This window comes from Anarhichas minor, unplaced genomic scaffold, assembly GCF_050575085.1.
Source record: "Anarhichas minor isolate MPS153535 unplaced genomic scaffold, ASM5057508v1 ptg000155l, whole genome shotgun sequence".
In the NCBI taxonomy this organism is placed as follows: domain Eukaryota; kingdom Metazoa; phylum Chordata; class Actinopteri; order Perciformes; family Anarhichadidae; genus Anarhichas; species Anarhichas minor.
In genome coordinates this window covers 501,361-522,731 of record NW_027466601.1, presented here as the reverse complement: position 1 = coordinate 522,731, position 21,371 = coordinate 501,361, and the positions used below count along the sequence as shown (strand labels likewise).

Here is a 21,371-nt window from a genome sequence, read left to right as displayed (position 1 = left end):
GCTACCAACAGGCACTGCACTAGTCCGACCAATGAGGAGAGGAAACATTCCCATATGGCATCAAGTGATGCTTACTCTGTGTGAAAAGACACTGAACCAAGTTCACCAACTTGGACCACGGCATTGAACTAGTGATTCAGTCCTTCTAGAAAGAAGCATACCTCAGTGCGTGGTTTCTGCTGAGGCTTGGCTGTCGCTCCTGCAGCATGTCAAATATGTTGGGCTGTCGAAGGAACGCCACGATCTTGTCGTTGTAAGCTAGTGAGAGACGGGAGAGAGAAGCAGTCAGACATCCCCACAGAGCAAGTCAGAATCAGTGAGGGCTAAAGCAATGTGAGCATGTGGTTGATGGAGCTGATGACGGTGCCTACACGGAGCGCTCAGCTGGGAGTTGTTGTTGTGCTGGCTTCGTATGGCGGCTACCAGGCTGTTTCCAGGCCTGGTCATTAGAGAAGCCCCCCGATTCCTGGACACATCCGAGGCCTGAGAACAAACAGCAACGGGACACGCTTTACACTGAGACACAGCTGCTTTTCTGGCATTGCTCGTGTCATGTTAGAAGTCAAGCTAAGATCCTGAAAACCATGAAATCCTGAAAATAGAATGTACATTTTAATATGTTTCTATTTTTTTGCAGTGTGTTGATTGATTGTTTAATGTTATGCACCACCCACCATGTCAAATTCCTTGTATGTGCAACATACCGTGGCAAATAAACGGTTCTCATTCTGAAACTTCCTGCACTTTTTTTACATTCGTCAGCTGAAATGTTGTGTTGTTTGATTGAGTAGTGGAAGTTTGCTATGATGTTTAAAGGTTAAGTCTGGTGATGTTCAGTATTTTCTTCTATTCAACGTATCCCATGTGTCCCCAAACAAACAGTGAATGTATCTACTAAAAAGTATTGTGTGTATCAGAGCCTGATGTATCTTCCTCTGTGCCATAGAGCTCCATCGTTGTCATAAACTGTTAAAAACACATCATTGAGCCACCCTGTTGCACTGGTCGACATGTTCCTCTATTACCATAAACCCACTGGAGTTTAATGCACTATTTCCTCCTGTTTGTGCACCGTTTGTTAAAGAACTACAGTGAAAAGCTGTTTTAGAAAACTACTGAGCCGTTTGTAAAAATGTGTCTATAAATTTGTCTTCAAGTAGGGACCAATCAGGCTTGTGACTGAGTGCCACATCCGCTCATTGAGAGCGTCTCTAACTACATTAAAGGAGCAGTGTGTAGGATTTAGTGCAGCATCTAAAAACCCCTCCACTCACTCCTCCCTTTACAAGGCTGTTGGAGAACTACGGGGCCTTCAGGTAACATAGTAAACACGAAAAGCTCCCCAGAGCTCCAGACTTTAGGAAGGGAAATATATGTGGTATTAAAAGTGTGAGTACCTCCCCGGCGCTGTAGCTGCGTAGTCTCTGCAGATGCTGGCGGTGAGCCAGGTGGCCGGGCAGCCGGCCGTTCTGCAGAGGGATGCGAGGGTCAATGAAGGTCGTGGCTCGACTGTTGTGGTCCACAAAGAAAGACTGGGAGACAGAAAGGAGGGGACTGAAATTGTACCCTATGTACTGTCAAATATTGATTCAGAACAAAGTCGGAATGGAAATTTTCATACATTTTAGTGCTATTATGTATGTTTATCTAAAGAGGGGATCATGCGCTCATGTGCGTGTCTCTGTCTGTCTGTCCGCAGACCACCTCACACACTACTTGACCCATCTGCCACTCATAGTTGCGGTAATTTAGAAAGAAAATTGAGGGTTTTATATTGTCATTGACTGCTGATGCCTCCTCGATCTTAACCGGCCGGTAGGAGCCGCAAGTGACCAACGACTGCTGCTGGAGCAAACAGCATGAAAACAAGCCTACCTCGTCTGTTGACAGACACATTATGGCCGCTGTCGTGGCTCAACAACTGACATCCGTACAAACGTTTGGTCCCTAGCTCATTTTGAACCAGAGCATCCTTAACGATCATGGATCACCTACCGTCCGTAACACCACTGCCCTCTGCAGTCAGCACTCTCTGCAAATTGATAACAATCTTCTACAACAACTCCCAGGTCATTTTCTACATCCAAAATGCTCTCACATTGATGTTTTAAGGCACTTTTTTGGCGGGTATATGGCTGGAATATCGGTTCCCTGTCACTTTTACAGCTCTTCTTCTCAGCTTCAGGTGAGTGGTATGACTCTCTCACACACAAATCAAACCCGCCGCAGTTCAGGTTTGTTTGTATGTTTTTCAGCAGGAATTTCGGAAAGAAGTACTGGCCCGATTAGGGCCTTAGCATGGGCCATGTAGAATCCATCGACTCACGGGGCGGATACACACATTACTACTCACTTTACTTCAGATCAGACTGCCCTTGGAGTTGTGTATGTATTTTGTGTTTGTTAAATGAATAGTTAAAAAAAGACAGAAAAGCTGTCTTACACCAAAAGGAGGACAAATGATCGTACATGTTGTTCCTCAAAGATCACAGACCATCTCCACCACACTGCATTGAGAGGGTGTGTGTATTTGCCGGTTTCATACTGTGACCTTCCAGTTTGTGACTTCATCTACAGTACACATGAAGGACTCTGACCTTCTCTGGGGTTCATGCTGCATGAAACAACATGATCAAAGAGCTGAACATGAGTATCGGTCCAGTGTTTGCCCTTTGGTTATATAGCTTTGCTAGCATTCCAAGTATGACTCAGTGCCTTCTCCATGCTAACACCCATCCCCTCCAGTGGAGGGGTCCTTCTGCACACCTAACCTACCTTGCCCTGGGGGTCGGTCTTGATCTCCCAGCCTCTTGGCAGCTCCAGCTGAGTGTCTGCGAACCTGTTGAGGAAAACCACCAGGTCCCGGTTATGTTGGTAGCGCTCAAAGTTCCTGGCATCGCGACGCACCTTCAGGATCATGTGTTTCACACAACTGCTGCTGGTGAACATCCGGTAGGCCGCCTGGACAGAGAACAGGGACAAGTTGGCTTCTCCTGGTGAGCCTGACACAGTTTATTACACAATATCAACCAACTAACATGAGCAGCAACGACTTGTTCCTGACATTACATCATTCCATTATTTTATTATGAGAGACTTGCCTTTTGTTGTCAATATTGCCTTCACTCTGTCATAGTGACATTATCCTCACATGCTTCTGTAGTTTACAGGAATAGATTTCAAGCTGACGCTGTGACATCTGAGAGTGCAAAGTTGGCTGCTGAACAGCAATTGTTTCAATTCAAGATATCATTTCATTCATATTAAAAGAACAGTCAATAATCTATATTATTCTTACAGTCAAAATCTCATAAAAAAGGCTCACAGCCCTAAAATCATTGATTTCAAATATATAGTATATAGTAAAAAAAACAAGGCTCAGTAATTTCCCATAATAGCTGGCCTGAGGAGGAAATAGTGCCTTTGTTGGGGACTACTTTCTGCAGCGGATTAATGCACATTCGGTGCTCTAGTGAGTATTTGTGGTGGCAGGACGGTGTGTGTGGGATTGGGTCAAAATAAACGTGTGTGTTCATGGTGAGAAGGAACATGTTAAGAGTGCAACATTGTAGCGTTTCAGCGGCTCTATGACACAGAGGGAGAAGATATCCTGTTTTTGAGGCAAGATACAGATATATAGATATAGATATAGATTCAGCATGGGAAGCATTGTATAATGATTAACTGGTCTAACAGACTTTTTCAACACAGAATGCACTCTATCTACTACATCTGACCTGTAGCAATAACTATAAAGTTCTCCCTATACTATACCATACTGTAAATAGGTATCAGTCTGTGTATGTGGAGACTCACATAGTTACTGTGCAACACAGTGAAGAATTCTGGGTGTGTGATGAACTTGACAGCAGGTGATTGGAGGAGATGGCTGATCTTCTGGTGATTGACGGGGGAGGCGGGGCCTGCAGACAGAAGATAGGTGAAGTACTTCCTCAGTATTTCTAAGCGCTGAATATAATATTCAACATTAAAATGTACTGCATCAGAAGATTGTAGATGACATTGACATCAACAGGACCTTCAAATAGTGAAAACAGGTCAGTGGTCCCACAAATATGCATGAGAACAACCCTAAACAATGTCTCTCTGTCGTCTGCTCCTTAGCTGGCTTGACAAACGGAGGTGTCAGTTCAAACAGTGAGGAGGCTCAGCTCTGTACCTGTCTGAGGAGCATCAGGATCAGTCTCCGTGCTGCCGCTCCGCTCCAACCTGGGACTCCCCCCGTCCTCCTCTGTGGCCATGGTCCTCTGGATGTTCTGGTACCTGCACAAACAACAAGCCGTCCTCTAATACAGGAGGATCAAGACGGAACTCTTTGGCTTGTGAAGTTGTATCATTTTATAATAGAGGGTATCTGCACCGTTCACAAAGAGACATGTCACAGTTGTTAATGTTATTGCATAATCATTTCTGCAGAGCACTGCACTTTAAAATGAGCCTCACAAAGGTTGATTAACTTTCCTTTCCAGTCACCAGATGTCAGCCTAACTCCACCATAGGACCAGTATGCAGCTACGAGTACTTTACTCTCTCATTGTTTCAGCTCAACATTGTTTGGTTGACATAAACAAAACAAATACATATATATATAGATATAGATAACATGTACGGAAGCCCAGAGAGGTAGTATTCTCCATATTACACAATGCATCTCATTAAAACAAGAACCCTTCTAGTTATAACATGATACATTGGTATGTTGTAACAACTCAAACATGTTTTTTAAGTGAAAAAGAGAGTCGTTTAGTGCTTAAAGAGAAATGAATATGCTAAATATAGATATACTTTTATCAGCTAACATTGGTGTTCCAGTAGAGCACACATGGCACAGGACTGATGTGGGCTACAGTGTCTACTATCATCACGTGTTCCCAGTCTGACCTCCTGTTGAGCTGCTCCATCTGCTGTGTGGACCCGGAGCGGGGGATGCCGTGGTTACACTTGCTGCTGTGGACCGGTCTCTGCCAGGTCGTGGTCCGGTTGACATGGTCCACGTAGAAAACTCTGCCGTGGCTGTCGATGCGAGCTTCCCAGTCTGAGGCAACACAGAGGGGGAGGATCCGACAGTTACTGGCTAACTTTCTATTCCGCTGTTAAGAGCGTGTCCGTTTAATCCCGGTACAGTTCACTGGATGTAAACCAACCTGTTCCTGGATGTCATTAACCCTGAAGACCAATCAAGAGACGCTCAGGATTATCTTCCCTGGTTGTCAACCGACATTCATAACGCCTTTACTGTTTATTGCCCTGTTGTTTTTCTGTTTATTCAAAAAGATCTGAAGCTTCTTTTTCAACTGTACTCACAATAAGACACATTCAATTATTTGTAATAACAATAAACAGGGATAGCAAGCTCTGAAGTTAAACAAACTACATAAAATAGCGGATCAATTCCCACTTTCATAATCACTCACTCTAAATCTCTCACGGACATTTTCCAAATCTTTCTGGCTTTGACCGCCATCCACTCACAAGGAGTTTCTACTCTCACTCTCCCCATTTTCCATGAAACCAAGAGCGAGTGGATAACTAATCCCTTCATGCATGAGCTGAAGCCTGCCTCCAGGATCCCCACGGCTTCAGGTATTTTTTGACAAGCTGATTGGTCGTAGGATCCAACCCACAGAGCAAATGATGAGAGAATAATAATATCTCTTCATTTTCGGAAAGAGAATCAAACTCATGCAGTGTCCACCACTGGTGAAAACTGCAGAGCAATCTAGTAGAACACAACATCTCCTTGAAAAAAAACTAAATGTGCCAAAAACAAGTGAATTCGTCTGGAATCAAAGCATGATATTTCATTCATAATCTTCTCATAAAGCCAACATGCTGTGAATAAAACACTGACTTGTTATCACCTTATTAAGTTGTTGTGGTAAACACATCCAGCAGATACAGAGCCACATCAACAGCTCTCTGACATATTGTCAGGGCACTATTAAATTAGTATTCATCAGCATCCATAAGCAAAAGTGCAACATAGCCAACAAATTGCTGAATATACGTGGCAGACATTACGAAACAAAATGTCCCTTGTATGAAATATTCTATATATATTCTATATGTTTAAACCAAGAGCTGTTTGTGTAACTCTATTGAACACATTGGAATGTATTTTGTGTGGTTCTGCTCTGTTCAGATGCAAAATAAACTGAAGGTGGGAGCTGCTAGGGGGTCGTAACTAAAGTTTAATCTCAAAGTTCAAATTTAGACTAACCTCCCTTTGTTACATTTCCTGTGATTTGAGTTCATTTTTGATGCCTGAGTGGTTTGTTCTCATAAAATGTATGTCGGTGACTATCTGAAACTAAAGGCTGAGCAGAGGAGACTATCCTGATCCAGTGGCTGTGTTTTGTAGTTGTATGAGCAGGAAGACAGATGTCACACATCCAAACCGTTCTAAAGACTTTCACATCTGACTTAGCAACCGTGGCTCAGTGGTAGAGCGGCTCGTCCTTCAATCAGAGGACAGGCGGTTCGATCCCCGAATGTCGATGTGTCCTTCGACAAGACACTTAACCCAAACTTGCTCCCGTAGCTGTGCCTACGGTGTGTGAATGAGTTAGTCTGATAGGCAGGTGGCACTTAGCCCCTGCCATCAATGTGTAAACGGGTGAATAATAGTAGCTTTGAGTGGTCGGAAAGACTAGAAAAGTGCTACACAAGTACAGTTCATTTACCATTTAACAGTCTTTAAACAGTGGTCAGACACAAATAAAACTCCCTCTCTCACCCCCTCTCCCTCTATTCACAAAACTAAAGTGCAGAACAGCTGATATCCCCATTGCTACCATCGTCAACACCACGCGACTCAATTACCGTAAGAGACCAAAAAGAGGTGTATAACCAGACTCATCTCCACAGCACTGAGTCAGCACTAAAGAAAGGTCCCCACTCATTATCACTCGAGTACAGGGGGGGAAAAACAATCACAATCGTCTTGGGCGCCGTTCAGCCCTCAGGACCAGGAACAAGAAATCTGTTGGTTGTACTGACTGCTCTGCACAGATGCATGGCGCATGCAGCTATGGTGTGTGTATTCAACGTCACGAGAGTTTTACGCAAATTGTCTCCTCTTTTGGCAGTGACATATTACAACTAAAGAACTACAACTGGAATGAACTTGCATAGATATTCAAATAATTTCATTATATTTTGAACCGATAATATCATTTTAGTTTTTTAGTTAGTTTCAGTTACAATAATAACCCTGGTACACACACACATTCCAGTCCTGCCCATCATTAGGGAGTTGGTGTTCCTACCTCGGCTCCGTAGCCCTGCTCCATGTCATCAGGCTGAAGGTGGATTGGGTAATGTAAATCTAAATCCCACTGCAATTGACCTGCACATACTTAAAGTCCAGGTGGAATGAGCTTCACACTCGGTCAGGTTATATTCTGTAGAAAATGGTTAGTGCTCTCAAAGAGACTGTGGCATTTCTGAATTGTGCATTTATTGTTCTAGCAATTTCTCTGGTAAAAGTAAGACATGTTTTCTGGTTCTAGCTCTTAAATGTGTTGATTTGTTTGTCTGTTTTATTCCATTTACACACATTTCTATGACTGCTGGTCTGGTGAAATCATTATTTTATATTCACCACTTCTCTACTCCAATCAGCAGCAATGCTCCCACTTTGTGTTCACTAGGATCACTAGGGCAGGGGACAACTGTACCCCCACAACAACATGGGCTTTACACCTGTGAAGAATACATGTGTATTGTTGGGTTCACATGAACAAAAGGAAACATTAATGTCACTCCTACTATTTCTTCTATTTTGGAGACAATAATCCTCAAAGTGTTGAACTACAGTTCCCTTGATGCTTTGGGAGGTACACAGAGAGTATAGTGGTGCCATAGATGAGAGGAGTTAAGTTGTGAGCCACTGGAGCCCTGTATTGTAATATTTGTTTTCACTCTGGAAAACTGCCACCATTAAAAGAATGCAGAATGCAAGTCCTGGTGTTATAAGGCATATTTATTTTTTTATTGGACTTTTTTTCATGAAAAAATAAAATGGTATCCTCACATGGTTAAAGTCTCACTAAACCTGAAGATATGCGTGTCATGTTCACATTCGGCTGAGCTATGGCTCCATTAAGGAGTGTGATTTCTGATGCAACATGTGTCAATCCGGCCCTCAGGGTTCTGAAGTGTATCATAGCCACTGCTTCCACCGTCGTCGTCATTTGTCACACAACTAACGCTGTGAAGAATGAAACGAGGGGTGTCCATTAAATGCATGTGAGGCTGTGGTTAAAAGCCTTTGAGCCTCGACTCGACTCACTTCCTGGTACCAGGTCTTTTTCTCTGTTCCATTTTCCACTGCAGACAGGACCCACTCAGTATGCCGGAATGTTACTGGCTGCCATTTACAAACATCTGGGTTGTGCGAATAAAACAAAAGTTGTCACTTGCTATTGATGGTTATTGGCTATTTAAAAATGGCGTTATTGAGCAGGAAGTCCTGTGCCACACTAGTGACGATTCAAATCGGCTCAGCTTCAAAGCTCCACAAAAAGTGCCAGGTACTATCCAGGACTTCTGCTCATGAAAACACAAGTACAACAGTTCTACTGTACACAAAAGTGAACAGGACGGCTTGGTGGAAAAACAGCTTTAGTGACACGAGTGTCTCACATATGAGCAACACTTCTGGAACACGACTATTTGTTCCAGTTTTGAGACTGACATAAGAGGATCTGTATTGGTGGTTAGCCTAGCTTAGCATACAGAGGATCTGTATTGGTGGTTAGCCTAGCTTAGCATACAGAGGATCTGTATTGGTGGTTAGCCTAGCTTAGCGTACAGAGGATCTCTATTGGTGGTTAGCCTAGCTTAGCGTACAGATATTAAAAACTGGTAATGGTGTTGTTTTGGATGAGTAAGTGCTGGCACTATTTCACTACTATTATCCATCCACTCAACACTTCTGTGCACTGAAACAGCAGAACACAATGGCTGCTGTTTGGTAAGAAGTAGTTCCAGTATCTAACTTCCCCAAAAACCACAAACTGTTGCTTTTACGTTTCTATTTGTGCATGGATTAAACAGACGGATAGATAGTTGATATGTTGAGGGTTATAAACTATACAACCCTACTATAAATGTAAAGACACCGAAAAACAGGCTTTGTATCGCGCAACATGAATTGAAACATGTTGTGTGAAAGGGGCTGCGGACTCTCAGTTGGATGGTGTTGTAACGGCTAAGTGGAGTCTCCTGAGAGCTGACCTTCCTGCTTTGAATCAGCGAAGACCAGCGAGCCATCCAGCCACCCGATACTGAGTACAGATCCAACCATGAAGCAAGCAGCAGGACACCTAAACCTGCAGCAGGCGTGCTAGGAGGGAGGGTGACATGGTGACGGCAAACACACAGGAGATGGAATAGGATTGGAAAGCACACACACACACACACACACACACACACACACACACACACACACACACACACACACACACACACGTGGCAGCATGCACCGGACTGAAACATGCAGACCAAGGTGTAGGGATGCGACTCCAGAGTAAGACTGTGAGGCGTTGCTTCTTACTTGGAGGTAAGGCTTGGTCAGTGGCAGCAGGAAAATGGTTTAGGTCATGGCTGGGTCGCAGGACTGGAAGATGGCCGACAGGAGGGGAGGAGCCTGAGCCTACGGGACATCAGAGAGACAGTACGGGATAAATGACCACGATGCTGGGGACGCACACAACCACCTGGCAGGCTGGGAAATGCTGAGTAGGCAATATTATATATAAATATATAATGACCTGAATGCTTCGAAGTTTTGAGCCCAAAAATCCCAAATTGCCCATGAAATAAGAAATAGTAATCTCACATTAGTCATTATGCATCAACATGAATTATTATTACGATGAGTTATTTTCTGACGGGTATAGCACTGTTTGTGTGTAGAGGTGTGTGTGTGTGTGTGTGTGTGTTTGTGTGTTCATCTCAACAAAGCCATGACTTTTACATGTTGCCAACATGTTTATAGACCTCCATATGAGCAAATTAGTTTAAACATGTTGTCTCACTGTAATATGTTTCCTGTGATTATTGCACATGTTGTAGCCGTGTTTGTGTCAATAGAAAGGAGAATGGTTGAAGTGGGATGTGAAAGGGCCCAGAAAGGCTCCTCTGTGTGGAACAGGACACATCTGTGCTGCACTGGATGCTACGCGACGAAAGATGTGACGGCAGAGCGGCTTTTTAATGCAACACAAGCTCTGTGTGTGTGTGTATGTGTGTGTGCGTGTGTGTGTGTGTGCGTGTGTGTGTGTGTAAGGGCACATTATGTGTGACACAGATTGATACAGTTGGATACAGTGAGCCGGCCTGTACTGATGCATGTTCTGCTTGTGAGGTATGAAGTAAAGTGTTTTTATTGTCAAACAAAACGAAAAACAAAAATAAGCAGTGAAAAGTGTTGTTTACTGAAACAAAATAAAAATGATATCCTTCAAGCACATATCTAAACTGCAACGATATTGTCTGGTTAAAAACTAATAGAAACAAAATGCAGCTGAAGGGTCACCGGTTCAAGTCCCCACACGGACCAAGTAGCATTGACTGGTAGTTGAGGATGTACCAGTTCCCCTCCTGGGCACTCCCGGGGTGCCCTTGAGCAAGGCACCAGCCCTCCCCAAAAGCAACCAAAGACTTCAATAACATCACCAGCATCATCCACACATAAGAGCTCACCACTGTGTGGAAAGGACAGACAACCTGAATGCATGTAGAACAAGGGATCATTTCATTGGATCAGGTCTTTCCAGAGGAACCTGTGATCTCCTGTTCTACAAGGGTGAGAAAATCATATTCAGAAGAGGACCTCCTCAGGTTGGACACATTCAATCATCAGTAAGTGACAAATAAGTAGAAGCTGATTATTCAAAAACAGTTGTGACACGATGCTTTTTGTAATAAATATAGTGAATGGATTTATGAAATTTGATCCTGTGGGAGGGGATCAGGGAACTGAAACTCGGGGAGAGAGAGGAAAGTCAAATGCATGAAGGTTCACGTTTACATATGCAAATGAGGCATTCTTTTTATCAGACATGTGCTAATTTGCATGCATTTCCTGTTGGATATTAGTAAAACAATTCTTGTTTCATTTTGTTGACATATTAGAGTTAACGGTTTTCATTGAGGGAATTATGGATATCTCTTTGAATCATTTTTTTCCCATGTGTTTATTAATAAAATGTAGTATAAATCAGTCTAATAAATGAATGATATGTGAACAAACTTCAGAGTATAGAGAGGAATGAAAGTGTAAAGTTTGATGTATGTAAGAGCTACTGAAGTGGAGATTTCTGTATCAGAGTCTGAGAACAAAGTCATTCAGAGAAAAGTCTTAAATAGTGTAGTTGGGGAAATTTAAATCAGATCAGATTTACAATCAAAGGACAAATTAGCTAAATCAATGTGTGGACATTTTGATTTAAAATGAGAAAGAAAACGTTAAGGTGGAGTATGTTCCGGTGTGTTTATGGGTAAAGAAAGGAGGAAAAAAAATGGAAAGAACAAACCTGGCAATGTGCTGACTGCAGGGGAGTCTCATTTTGTTTCTGTGTGTGTGTGTGTGTGTGTGTGTGTGTGTGTGTGTGTGTGACCTACTTTTCTATCACAGTCGTCCCGTAAAATGTACACATACAGTATAAAACATGAGGACACATCCAGTGAAACATTTACAGGAGTTGAGTGTCGTATTAGTGCACATCTTTAATGAGATTAGCTTATCGTTTATTACTTATTTAGTTTGCAAGCGAATAATGCAACTTCCTTATTCAGTATTTAAATTGTGAATTATTAATTGATTTTCCAAATGTATATCTCTACCTTTCTTTTATAGTTGACACTGATTGAGCTTTCATTTAAAGAGCTCTTTAATTTAAGGATGTGTCAGCAGTGTTTCACCTACAAATGAAATAGAATGAAAGCCACAGAGGCCAGCTGTGGTATTGAAGACCCTCATGTTTCCGTCTGAAGGCAGAATGAAGCTGAGGCTCCAGCAGACCACCAATAAGAAGCCATGTTTCATCTCACCGGTGTTGTCTCCATCGCTGGGTCCCGCCACAGGCGGCTCCCCCTGCTCTGCTCTCCTGGCCTCCTTCAACCGGCCCGTCCTCCTCTCTCCTCCTGCCGAGCCCACCTCCTGGCCCTCCGCCGTGTGGCCGGCGTCCGGTACCGACTCGAAGGCGCTCTCCTCGTCTTCGTCTTCGTCCTGGGAGGAGAACACGGTGCTGCCGGAGAGTCTGTTGCTGTCCACCGAGGAGAGGCGGGTGTGGCTGCAGAAGCGGCTCCTCCCCTCGTAGCCCGAGTTGCTGTAGCACGACGTGCTGTAACAGGAGGTGCTGTAGCAGGAGGTGCTGTAGCAGGAGGTGTCGCAAAACTCGCACTCGTTCTCGCCCGGGTGTCTGTGGGTGCTCCCGCCGACTCTTCTCCCTCCTCCGTTACTAGAATCCCCCTCCTCGCTCTCCAGGCAGGAGGGAGACCTCCTCCTGACGGCTGTGTGTCCTCCTCCCACTCCATCACCCTCCAGCAGCTGGTTCAGCTCAGAGAGACGCTCAATGGAGAGGCTGCGTGGTAGGGAGCGGCGGCAGCAGGGGCCTGGACACTCTGGGTCCTGCAGGAATACAAAGAGGCTTAAACCCGCTGTTCCGCTCATTTACTGTAACCGGTGTACCGTTAGCATGAAAACATGGTGGAATTATCGAGCTAACGCTAGCCAGCTAACTAGCCAGGTGCTAAATAAGTAAAAAAGAATTAATGCTTGAAAAGCACATTGCATATCTCCAGATAATCAGTCACTAAAACTGATTCACCAGAGTTTGTAATGTGCTAACGAGTTAGCTGCATCGGGTCTGAGGACGTAGATTGGTCTCATCTCAGAATTGCCCTTCAAGATTAGGGCTGATCTAAAACAGCAGATGGAGTTTTGAGCCATTTTCAACCATGCAATTTGGTAAGAAATGTCAATATTAATACCAGCATTGATGTGTTGGATCCAGTACAGTCATCTTCATAAACATGTTTTACTGCTCTAACAGCTTATAGTTATTAGACAGTAGTTAGTACAGTGTTTGGCTACACTACCCACTTCTGTCCATAACTGGCCGTACCTGAGAGGGAGACTGGGTTGTATCATCCTCTTCCTCATCCTCCTGCCCCTCCTCCTCTTTGGAGGTTTTAAGTGTTGGTGATGTGGAGGTGGTGTCTTGGTTGCTTGAATTCTCTCCCTCCTCCTCCTCCTGGCTCAGGGTTCTGTGTTGGGCGGAGGGGAGACTGTGGAGGAGGTGGTGGATCCGGATGTAGTGGGAGCGGGGCGTCTCCGGCTCGCCGCAGGCCGACGCGATCACCGTCTCCAGCTCTGACACCGGGAGGGAGCAGGGGCGGTTTTTGCGGCGCGCAGGAGCATGGGAGTTGTGGTTTGCGAAGAGGGATTGGCAGGCGCAGGGGACGCAGCTTCTGCCCTCCCCCTCTGTCACCTCCTGAGGGGCCCCTTCAGCTCGCTCTACAGAGGCCTCCTGGGATGTGATGTTTCCCTCGGTGGGGGCCTCTGTAGAAGCAGCCACACTGTTTGCTGATTCTACCACAGGGTTGTCAGAGTCTGGCTTTGGCTGTGTTTCCTCCTCAACCTCCTCTTCTTCTTCTACTGTCACCTCCTCCTCAGCTTGTGGTGCAGACTCTGCTCCTTGCTCCTCCTCCTCCTCCTCCTCCTCTGCCTCCTGCGGCCCCTCCTCCCCTACTCCCCCTTCTCCACCGCTCTCTTCCGGCTGTTCAGCCGGGGCCCCCTCCTCCTGCTCCACCTGTGGAGTCGCAGACGGGGGCTCCTCCCTCACTTTGCTCTCCTCCTCCGCAGCTTCTCGCTCCCCCGGAGTCGCCTCAGGCTCCTCCGTCTCAGCAGGAAGGGGCTCCTCGGGTGCGGGGGCTTCCGCTGCGGAGGCTGGCGGCGCCGAGGTCTCGGGGTCGTGGGGGGCGTCCAGGGGGAGGTCGGGCATGTCCGGTCCCACACTTAGTGTGTCATCGTCAGGCGCATCGGCGGTGTGGTTGTCATTCCCCCCCTCAGGACAGGCTGCCTCTATGACCAGGGAGATCTCCTCATCATCTGAGGACAGAACACATGGAGATGTTGGTGCCGTTGCATTGGGTGCTGTTGATCATATTCTTGACACTTGAGGCATGCAGAAGTTTGAGTTGAGTACGCTCGTGTTTTTCAAAGATTATTCCATAAAATGGATGCAGCAGAACTAGAGATATTACTTTTCAAACCCGGGTGCCTACATCACCCACAATGCAACACAACTGCAACGGTTTGGTCGGGGATTGAGGTTAGTTATGCACAGCGGGTTATGGAAGTCTGGTGAGCTCACTTCGTTCTAACTCCACACCTGCAGATTTGTTTCCATCTGAAAGTGGAGCGGACGCTGAGGACGTTCATCAGCCTTCACAGCTCCCTCTGAAGTCACTGAAGGCTTTACAGTAGAACTCCTCTACAGGAAACACACTTTGATGTCTTTTCCCTTTAAAATAGTGACGCCAAAGAAGAGGTCTGCTACATCGTCATCTGCACTTTTCTCCTCTCTGAGAGGCGTTGAACGCAGCCTGGCAGCTGTCACAGAACCAAAAGAACCCAAACTATTTGCATGACAAATGAATAAATCATATGCATGAATTACAGATCTGTGCTCTTGAATTAATAATGACCTCAGTAGCAGGGCATTGAGGAGAGAGGGATTGTTTAGACCGTCGGGCCATGGACAAATCAAATCGCTCACAGTTTTGTTTTGAAAATGGAGTGTGACACTTATAGAGATTATGCCAGTTCAACAAGTTGTATTATCTTCGACGTCTCTTGTTAACGCTGTGTTTAAGGCTCACAACTTCTTGATTTAAGGCGAATATCTACAACAGAGGATGTCGTATGCTGTACAGATTGGAAAGCCCTCTGAGGATGATTTGTGATTTTGGGCTGTACATGTATTGAACTGAAATTAATTTATGAGCATGGATTGTTCAAGTGAGAGCACAACTCCTAAATTGGTCGCATATAATTTATTTCACATATTTAATTCATTCATTTTCTATGACACATGCTGAGCTCTGTAGCACTTAAGTGCAGAAAACCAAAAAGGAATCATGTTAATCACCAGCAGCTGGGTTCTGCTTTAATGTACAGCAGGTAAGTACGTCAGATGTGAAACTCAGAGATGAAGCTGAGATCCATTGCTATGTTCATCTGTAACTAATCCTCCTCTGATACAAATGCCACCCTCTTGTAAAAGGTCGGTTTCTTTTATTAATTGTATTTATTTATTCTCATCTTACTTTATTATTATTGTATGTATAGTATATATCATTTATTTATTCTCCTTCTAATTAATATCCTGTGTGTATGTATACATGCATGTATGTGTATACATATTTAGATACAGTGGGTACGGAAAGTATTCAGACCCCTTTAAATGTTTCACTCTTTGTTTCATTGCAGCCATTTGCTAAAATCAAAAAAGTTCATTTTATTTCTCATTAATGTACTCAGCACCCCATCTTGACAGAAAAAACAGAAATGTAGAAATTTCTGCAAATTCATTAAAAAAGAAAAATTGAAATATCACATGGTCATAAGTATTCAGACCCTTTGCTCAGTATTGAGTAGAAGCACCATTTTGAGCTAGTACAGCCATGAGTCTTCTTGGGAATGATGCACCAAGTTTTTCACACCTGGATTTGGGGATCCTCTGCCATTCTTCCTTGCAGATCCTCTCCAGTTCCGTCAGGTTGGATGGTGAACGTTGGTGGACAGCCATTTTCAGGTCTCTCCAGAGATGCTCAATTGGGTTTAGGTCAGGGCTCTGGCTGGGCCAGTCAAGAATGGTCACAGAGTTGTTCCGAAGCCACTCCTTTGTTATTTTAGCTGTGTGCTTAGGGTCATTGTCTTGTTGGAAGGTGAACCTTCGGCCCAGTCTGAGGTCCAGAGCACTCTGGAAGAGGTTTTCTTCCAGGATATCTCTGTACTTGGCCGCATTCATCTTTCCTTCAATTGCAACCAGTCGTCCTGTCCCTGCAGCTGAAAAACACCCCCATAGCATGATGCTGCCACCACCATGTTTCACTGTTGGGATTGTATTGGGCAGGTGATGAGCAGTGCCTGGTTTTCTCCACACATACCACTTAGAATTAACGCCAAAAAGTTCAATCTTGGTCTCATCAGACCAGAGAATCTTATTTCTCATAGTCTGGGAGTCCTTCATGTGTTTTTTGGCAAACTCTATGTGGGCTTTCATATGTCTTGCACTGAGGAGAGGCTTCCGTCGGGCCACTCTGCCATAAAGCCCCGACTGGTGGAGGGCTGCAGTGATAGTTGACTTTGTGGAACTTTCTCCCATCTCCCTACTGCATCTCTGGAGCTCAGCCACAGTGATCTTTGGGTTCTTCTTTACCTCTCTCACCAAGGCTCTTCTTCCACGATTGCTCAGTTTGGCTGGACGGCCAGGTCTAGGAAGAGTTCTGGTCGTCCCAAACTTCTTCCATTTAAGGATTATGGAGGCCACTGTGCTCTTAGGAACCTTGAGTGCTGCAGAAATTCTTTTGTAACCTTGGCCAGATCTGTGCCTTGCCACAATTCTGTCTCTGAGCTCCTTGGGCAGTTCCTTCGACCTCATGATTCTCATTTGCTCTGACATGCACTGTGAGCTGTAAGGTCTTATATAGACAGGTGTGTGCCTTTCCTAATCAAGTCCAATCAGTTTAATTAAACACAGCTGGACTCCAATGAAGGAGTAGAACCATCTCAAGGAGGATCAGAAGAAATGGACAGCATGTGAGTTAAATATGAGTGTCACAGCAAAGGGTCTGAATACTTATGACCATGTGATATTTCAGTTTTTCTTTTTTAATAAATTTGCAACAATTTCTACATTTGTTTTTTTCTGTCAAGATGGGGTGCTGAGTGTACATTAATGAGAAATAAAATGAACTTTTTTGATTTTAGCAAATGGCTGCAATGAAACAAAAAGTGAAAAATTTAAAGGGGTCTGAATACTTTCCGTACCCACTGTATATACTCACTATTTGCTAAATTGTTAGAACTACTATTTCTGCTATTATTTGTATCGTGTGCCTTGTTTTTTGAGGTTGCGTGTCGGGGACTGGATTGCTGGATGGCGTTACGCCTGATGTACCTGCGTGAATAGTGGAGGTGAGCTCGAAGCGGAACTGCAGCTGACCGCAGACATGATCCGTTGGCAACCTGCGACCCAGAGAGTAGCTCACTACCCGATCCCTGTGGACAAAAGACAGAGAGGAGCGGTGAAAAGAGGGCGAAGAAGATGAGCGGTAAAGACCGAATGAAATGAGAGCTGAAATCAGATGGTCATGTGAGATTAAACCGGCCCACACATCCTTCATCTCATCCTCTATGTGTGTGGGCTAGTGGATGTGGGAAAGCTTGCACAGCTCTACTTGAATCATCCAGCACTAGAGTAGTATTTGGACTCATCTCACACTGCATTACTGGGTGTGGTGTTGGGTTTTACCCAATGGCGTGTTTTTCCAGCAGCCTCTGGACGGGGACGGAGAGCTTCCCCAGGAAACGCTTGATGATTGGCCGACTCTTGGCAAACTTGTCCTTCACCTCGATCTCCAGGACGTCAGTGGGCACAGACACGAAGCTGAACCTCTGGAGAGAGTTTTGTATGAAATATAATGCAGCCTGGATTAAGTAAACATACATACAGTATTTACTACCAAGATGAATGTATCTGGAGAATGTTTAAACAATAGCTGTGTTTCTATTCAATTATCTCGTGAATTTTAAACAAATGTTTTGAAACGTCACAAAATAAGAAATGTGTGTTTCCATCAACTGGTGTAGAGCAAATAAACCCAGCTACAGCTTAGTTTGGTCAGAAGTTGGAGCTATAGGCTACACATGGTTGTAATCTGCCAGTAAAAACATAAATCTGCTAGTATTGGCCATGTTTCATGCTGTCTGAAGACATATTAATATATAGGAAGTGTTTCCATATCCCGTTAAGTGCAGCAACTTTATTTAGACGAAGATAAAAAACACCTAAAGAGAGAGTGAAAACCTTTACGCACAATGTTTATGGAATCTTGCCGCTTTCCAAGCAGCTTTTATGCTATGTGCTATATATTATGTGACACCTTCAAATGTGAATATAATGCATGAATGGAAACACAGTAAAAACTGAACTCAATGTCTTTGTCGATGTCCTGCTTAGATTAACAATTGGTTAAGGGCATGGCTAGCGGCTCTGAGGCTGTACTCAGCTGAATGCTGATGTCAGCATGCTAACTCGATTAAACTGAGGGAATTATTTAACTTTATTACAAAGGTACATTGATGGAATTTGACGTCTGCATTTAACCCGTCCTCTTTATTAGCAGTGGGCTCAGAGAGTAACTCGGGGTTCAGTGTTTTGATCAAAGACACTTTGTGGTGAGAGGACGACCCACTCCACCCACTGAGCTACAGCCTTACACATCACACCTTTAACTGCTGGACACAAGGTGGCTTCTGCTTAATTGAAAAGTTCATTCTCATTGGATGTGACCTGGAAGTTGCATAGTGGACGTTGTTGGTTCAAATCCAGTTGTAATGTCATAAATCCTGCTGGAACACATCTTGAACTGAGACAGAAGGTACAGAGAAACTTGTCCCTTCAGTACATGAATGTAAGAACAGAATGTAATGTAAGAATACACCATTCTATACAGCCAAGCTCCAACATCACAGTCAAGTGACAGGAAGAAAGCCCTAACCTTAACCAAGACTGGACCAGATAGATACCTGTCCGCTGTAACCAAATAGAACTGGTCTCTTATATTGAAGCTACAGAATGATGCTGGATTTAATATCTTTCCAGCTTTGTACCCGCTTCATTTAGGGCTTATTTTTCTTTCTCCAAGCCAATTAGAGATGGATGTGGTTTTAGTATGGATGAATTAAATAATCTCCTGTTCCCCCCCGCCTCTCTCAGCGGGGGTCTGACTGCGGTCCAAGCTTCTTACACGTCACTTCAGAGCCTGCAACTGTAACTGCCTCCAAAGGGTCCTGCTTCCTTGACAGATATCATCTGTACATGCAGTTCCAATAAGATACAACATTTTACTTTCTCTTTTTTTTGTTTCCACCCAAATGACATGAAAAACATTTGATCAATTCCCCCAATATATTTGGTCTGCCTCCTCCTCTACCGGCGGCTCTCCTTCTACTTATATTCCAGATTGCTCCGGCTTTATTCTACATGTTCTCAGACACACATAATTGAGGGAGACTGTGTGTGTGTGTGTATTAGCTGAGGCAGCTACAGTAGATTTCAGCTGCTGTCCTCTGCTAACCTTGAGCTGTACATCAGCCAGCATTACAGTCAGTAACTCTGTGTGTATCACATCGGCTGTAAATAACAGTTCCTCCATGTCACGTGATGTTTCATTTCAATCCTAGTGCTGGAAGATGGATTAAAAAAAAGATACAAGGAAACATAAATGGGGAAGCCAAGAACTGAGAATATGATGAGGAAATGAGCGCAATAAAATACAATAAAATGCATCTGGTTGCAGAACAGACAGAAAGAAATGAGAAGTGGAGGGGAAGAAAGGCTGGGAGAATCAGTGTGCAGGATGATAAAGGAGGACGATGAAAAGGGAGTCGGAGTGAATAATTTACAAGATGAGCTAGGAGGGAGCAGACGGAGCGAAAGTGTGTGTTTGTGAGTGGAGAATGCGGGACAAACTCAATAAAGAGGGTGAGAGAGAGAGAGAGAGAGGAAATGGGAGGAGAAGGAGTGTGTGCTGTCGCAGCAGCAGAGTACCATGTTAATCTCAAGGAAGAGGAGTGAAATGAAGCTGGAGAGGACCAGAGGAGGAGGGAGGTGGGATAGGACGAGTCGAGGAGAAGCAGGAGGAATAAGGGAAGTTTAGTCTGTGTGGAAGATGTAAGAATCACTCTTAAGAATGCTGTTAAGACCCAATTTAGTTAAAAAAGGACCGTGCTAATGAAGAATAAGACAAATGTATCAAGAGACTTACAGCAAAGTGAAGGAGTGACCTTTACAGGGAGGGATGCAGCGATCAGATACTGACATCGGACAGAGGGTCGATACTGGCTCAAAAAGCTGGATTGGGTGACAATGGGGACGAACTATTCAGTTCAACATGTTTACATCTGATTACACATACAGCACGCTGGTGAGGAAGCTAACAACAAACATGTCAGCTTTTTGGATTGATTACCTCACGCCAGCTACGCTACCAAGTTCTATGTCGGCTTGATGTCCTAAATGAAATGTCTACGGTCCTTTGTTTTACAAAATTAGGAAAGGTCAGGCCTGATGTTGCCTTCATGCTGTCATCTCCTCCAGACTCGATTATTGAAAAGCAACTTTATTCTGGTAGCTGCAGGCGGAACATCCGAAGAATGCAGCTGATGACTTCATTCAAAACGCCAGTGCTGCTGAGTGAGAGATACAAGAGCAGTAAAGGAGGACCAGGAGAGATGAGGCTCCCTTCAGCACGTGTTCTACAGTCACAGCTACAGCAGCTGGCTCCTCACTTATTATAGGGTGCACGTGCAGTAGTCTCAGCTCTCCACTGCACGACTGTAGCTATCCAAGCCTGGTTCTGTTGTGAGAAAAGATACCGTCTCTCTCACATGCAACTAGGTAGATAATGGGACTTCATTCCAGCACCACTGTCCATGCATACAGCCGTAAGAGCTATAGCGTGGCCCAGTATCAGTTTTCCTGCCTCTCCTCACATCAAAAGATATTGATTTTTACACGGTCATTCAGGTCATTTTCATTGGGTTGTACACTGGACTTGCAATTATACTGTTATATGTAGGTCATGCACGTACTCAAATACTGTGAATATTTGCTCTGTGCATTTACCAATGCCGCTGATCGCACTGGGCTTGTCTGCCAACATTACGGCTATCTTTGCACACTATGTACATATGATCCTTCAAACAGAGCCTTCCCCAGTTAACTAAGTTGTACATAGGTATTTGTATATTACTCCTGCAGTGCCCGTTCAGGGCGTGAAAGTTCAGAGTGCGTACCAGTTCAGAATGTGTCAAGTAGGTCTATCTGTGGGTGCACAGTACTACAGCACATGCTTACTAGATTATATGTCCTTGAAATGGTCATAGTTTGGTTAGGTCAAAGTACCAAAACTACTTGGTTAGCTTTAGACACCAAAACTACTTGGTTAGCTTTAGACTGTGACGACCCCTCCCTTCCACCAGGGGTCTGTGCCCTGTTTCCAGGTTGTCTTTCAGGATGGTAATCTGCTGCTGATGAGCCACACCT

General features: G+C 44.4%; 1 protein-coding gene across 1 annotated transcript in view; it reads right to left on the bottom strand.

Annotated features, from left to right (window-relative positions):
* hecw1a (HECT, C2 and WW domain containing E3 ubiquitin protein ligase 1a) overlaps positions 1-21,371 on the bottom strand; it is a 60,224-nt gene that overhangs the window by 13,011 nt on the left and 25,842 nt on the right. Inside the window, exons 7-18 of the mRNA XM_076085435.1 lie at positions 17,574-17,716; positions 17,220-17,320; positions 13,158-14,143; positions 12,082-12,661; positions 9,581-9,679; positions 4,903-5,056; positions 4,181-4,284; positions 3,817-3,923; positions 2,776-2,961; positions 1,398-1,532; positions 372-483; positions 162-258 (exon numbers count right to left, since the gene is read on the bottom strand). Of these exons, the coding sequence (XP_075941550.1) occupies positions 162-258; positions 372-483; positions 1,398-1,532; positions 2,776-2,961; positions 3,817-3,923; positions 4,181-4,284; positions 4,903-5,056; positions 9,581-9,679; positions 12,082-12,661; positions 13,158-14,143; positions 17,220-17,320; positions 17,574-17,716 (2,804 nt within the window). The remainder of the gene's footprint in view (positions 1-161; positions 259-371; positions 484-1,397; positions 1,533-2,775; positions 2,962-3,816; positions 3,924-4,180; positions 4,285-4,902; positions 5,057-9,580; positions 9,680-12,081; positions 12,662-13,157; positions 14,144-17,219; positions 17,321-17,573; positions 17,717-21,371) is intronic.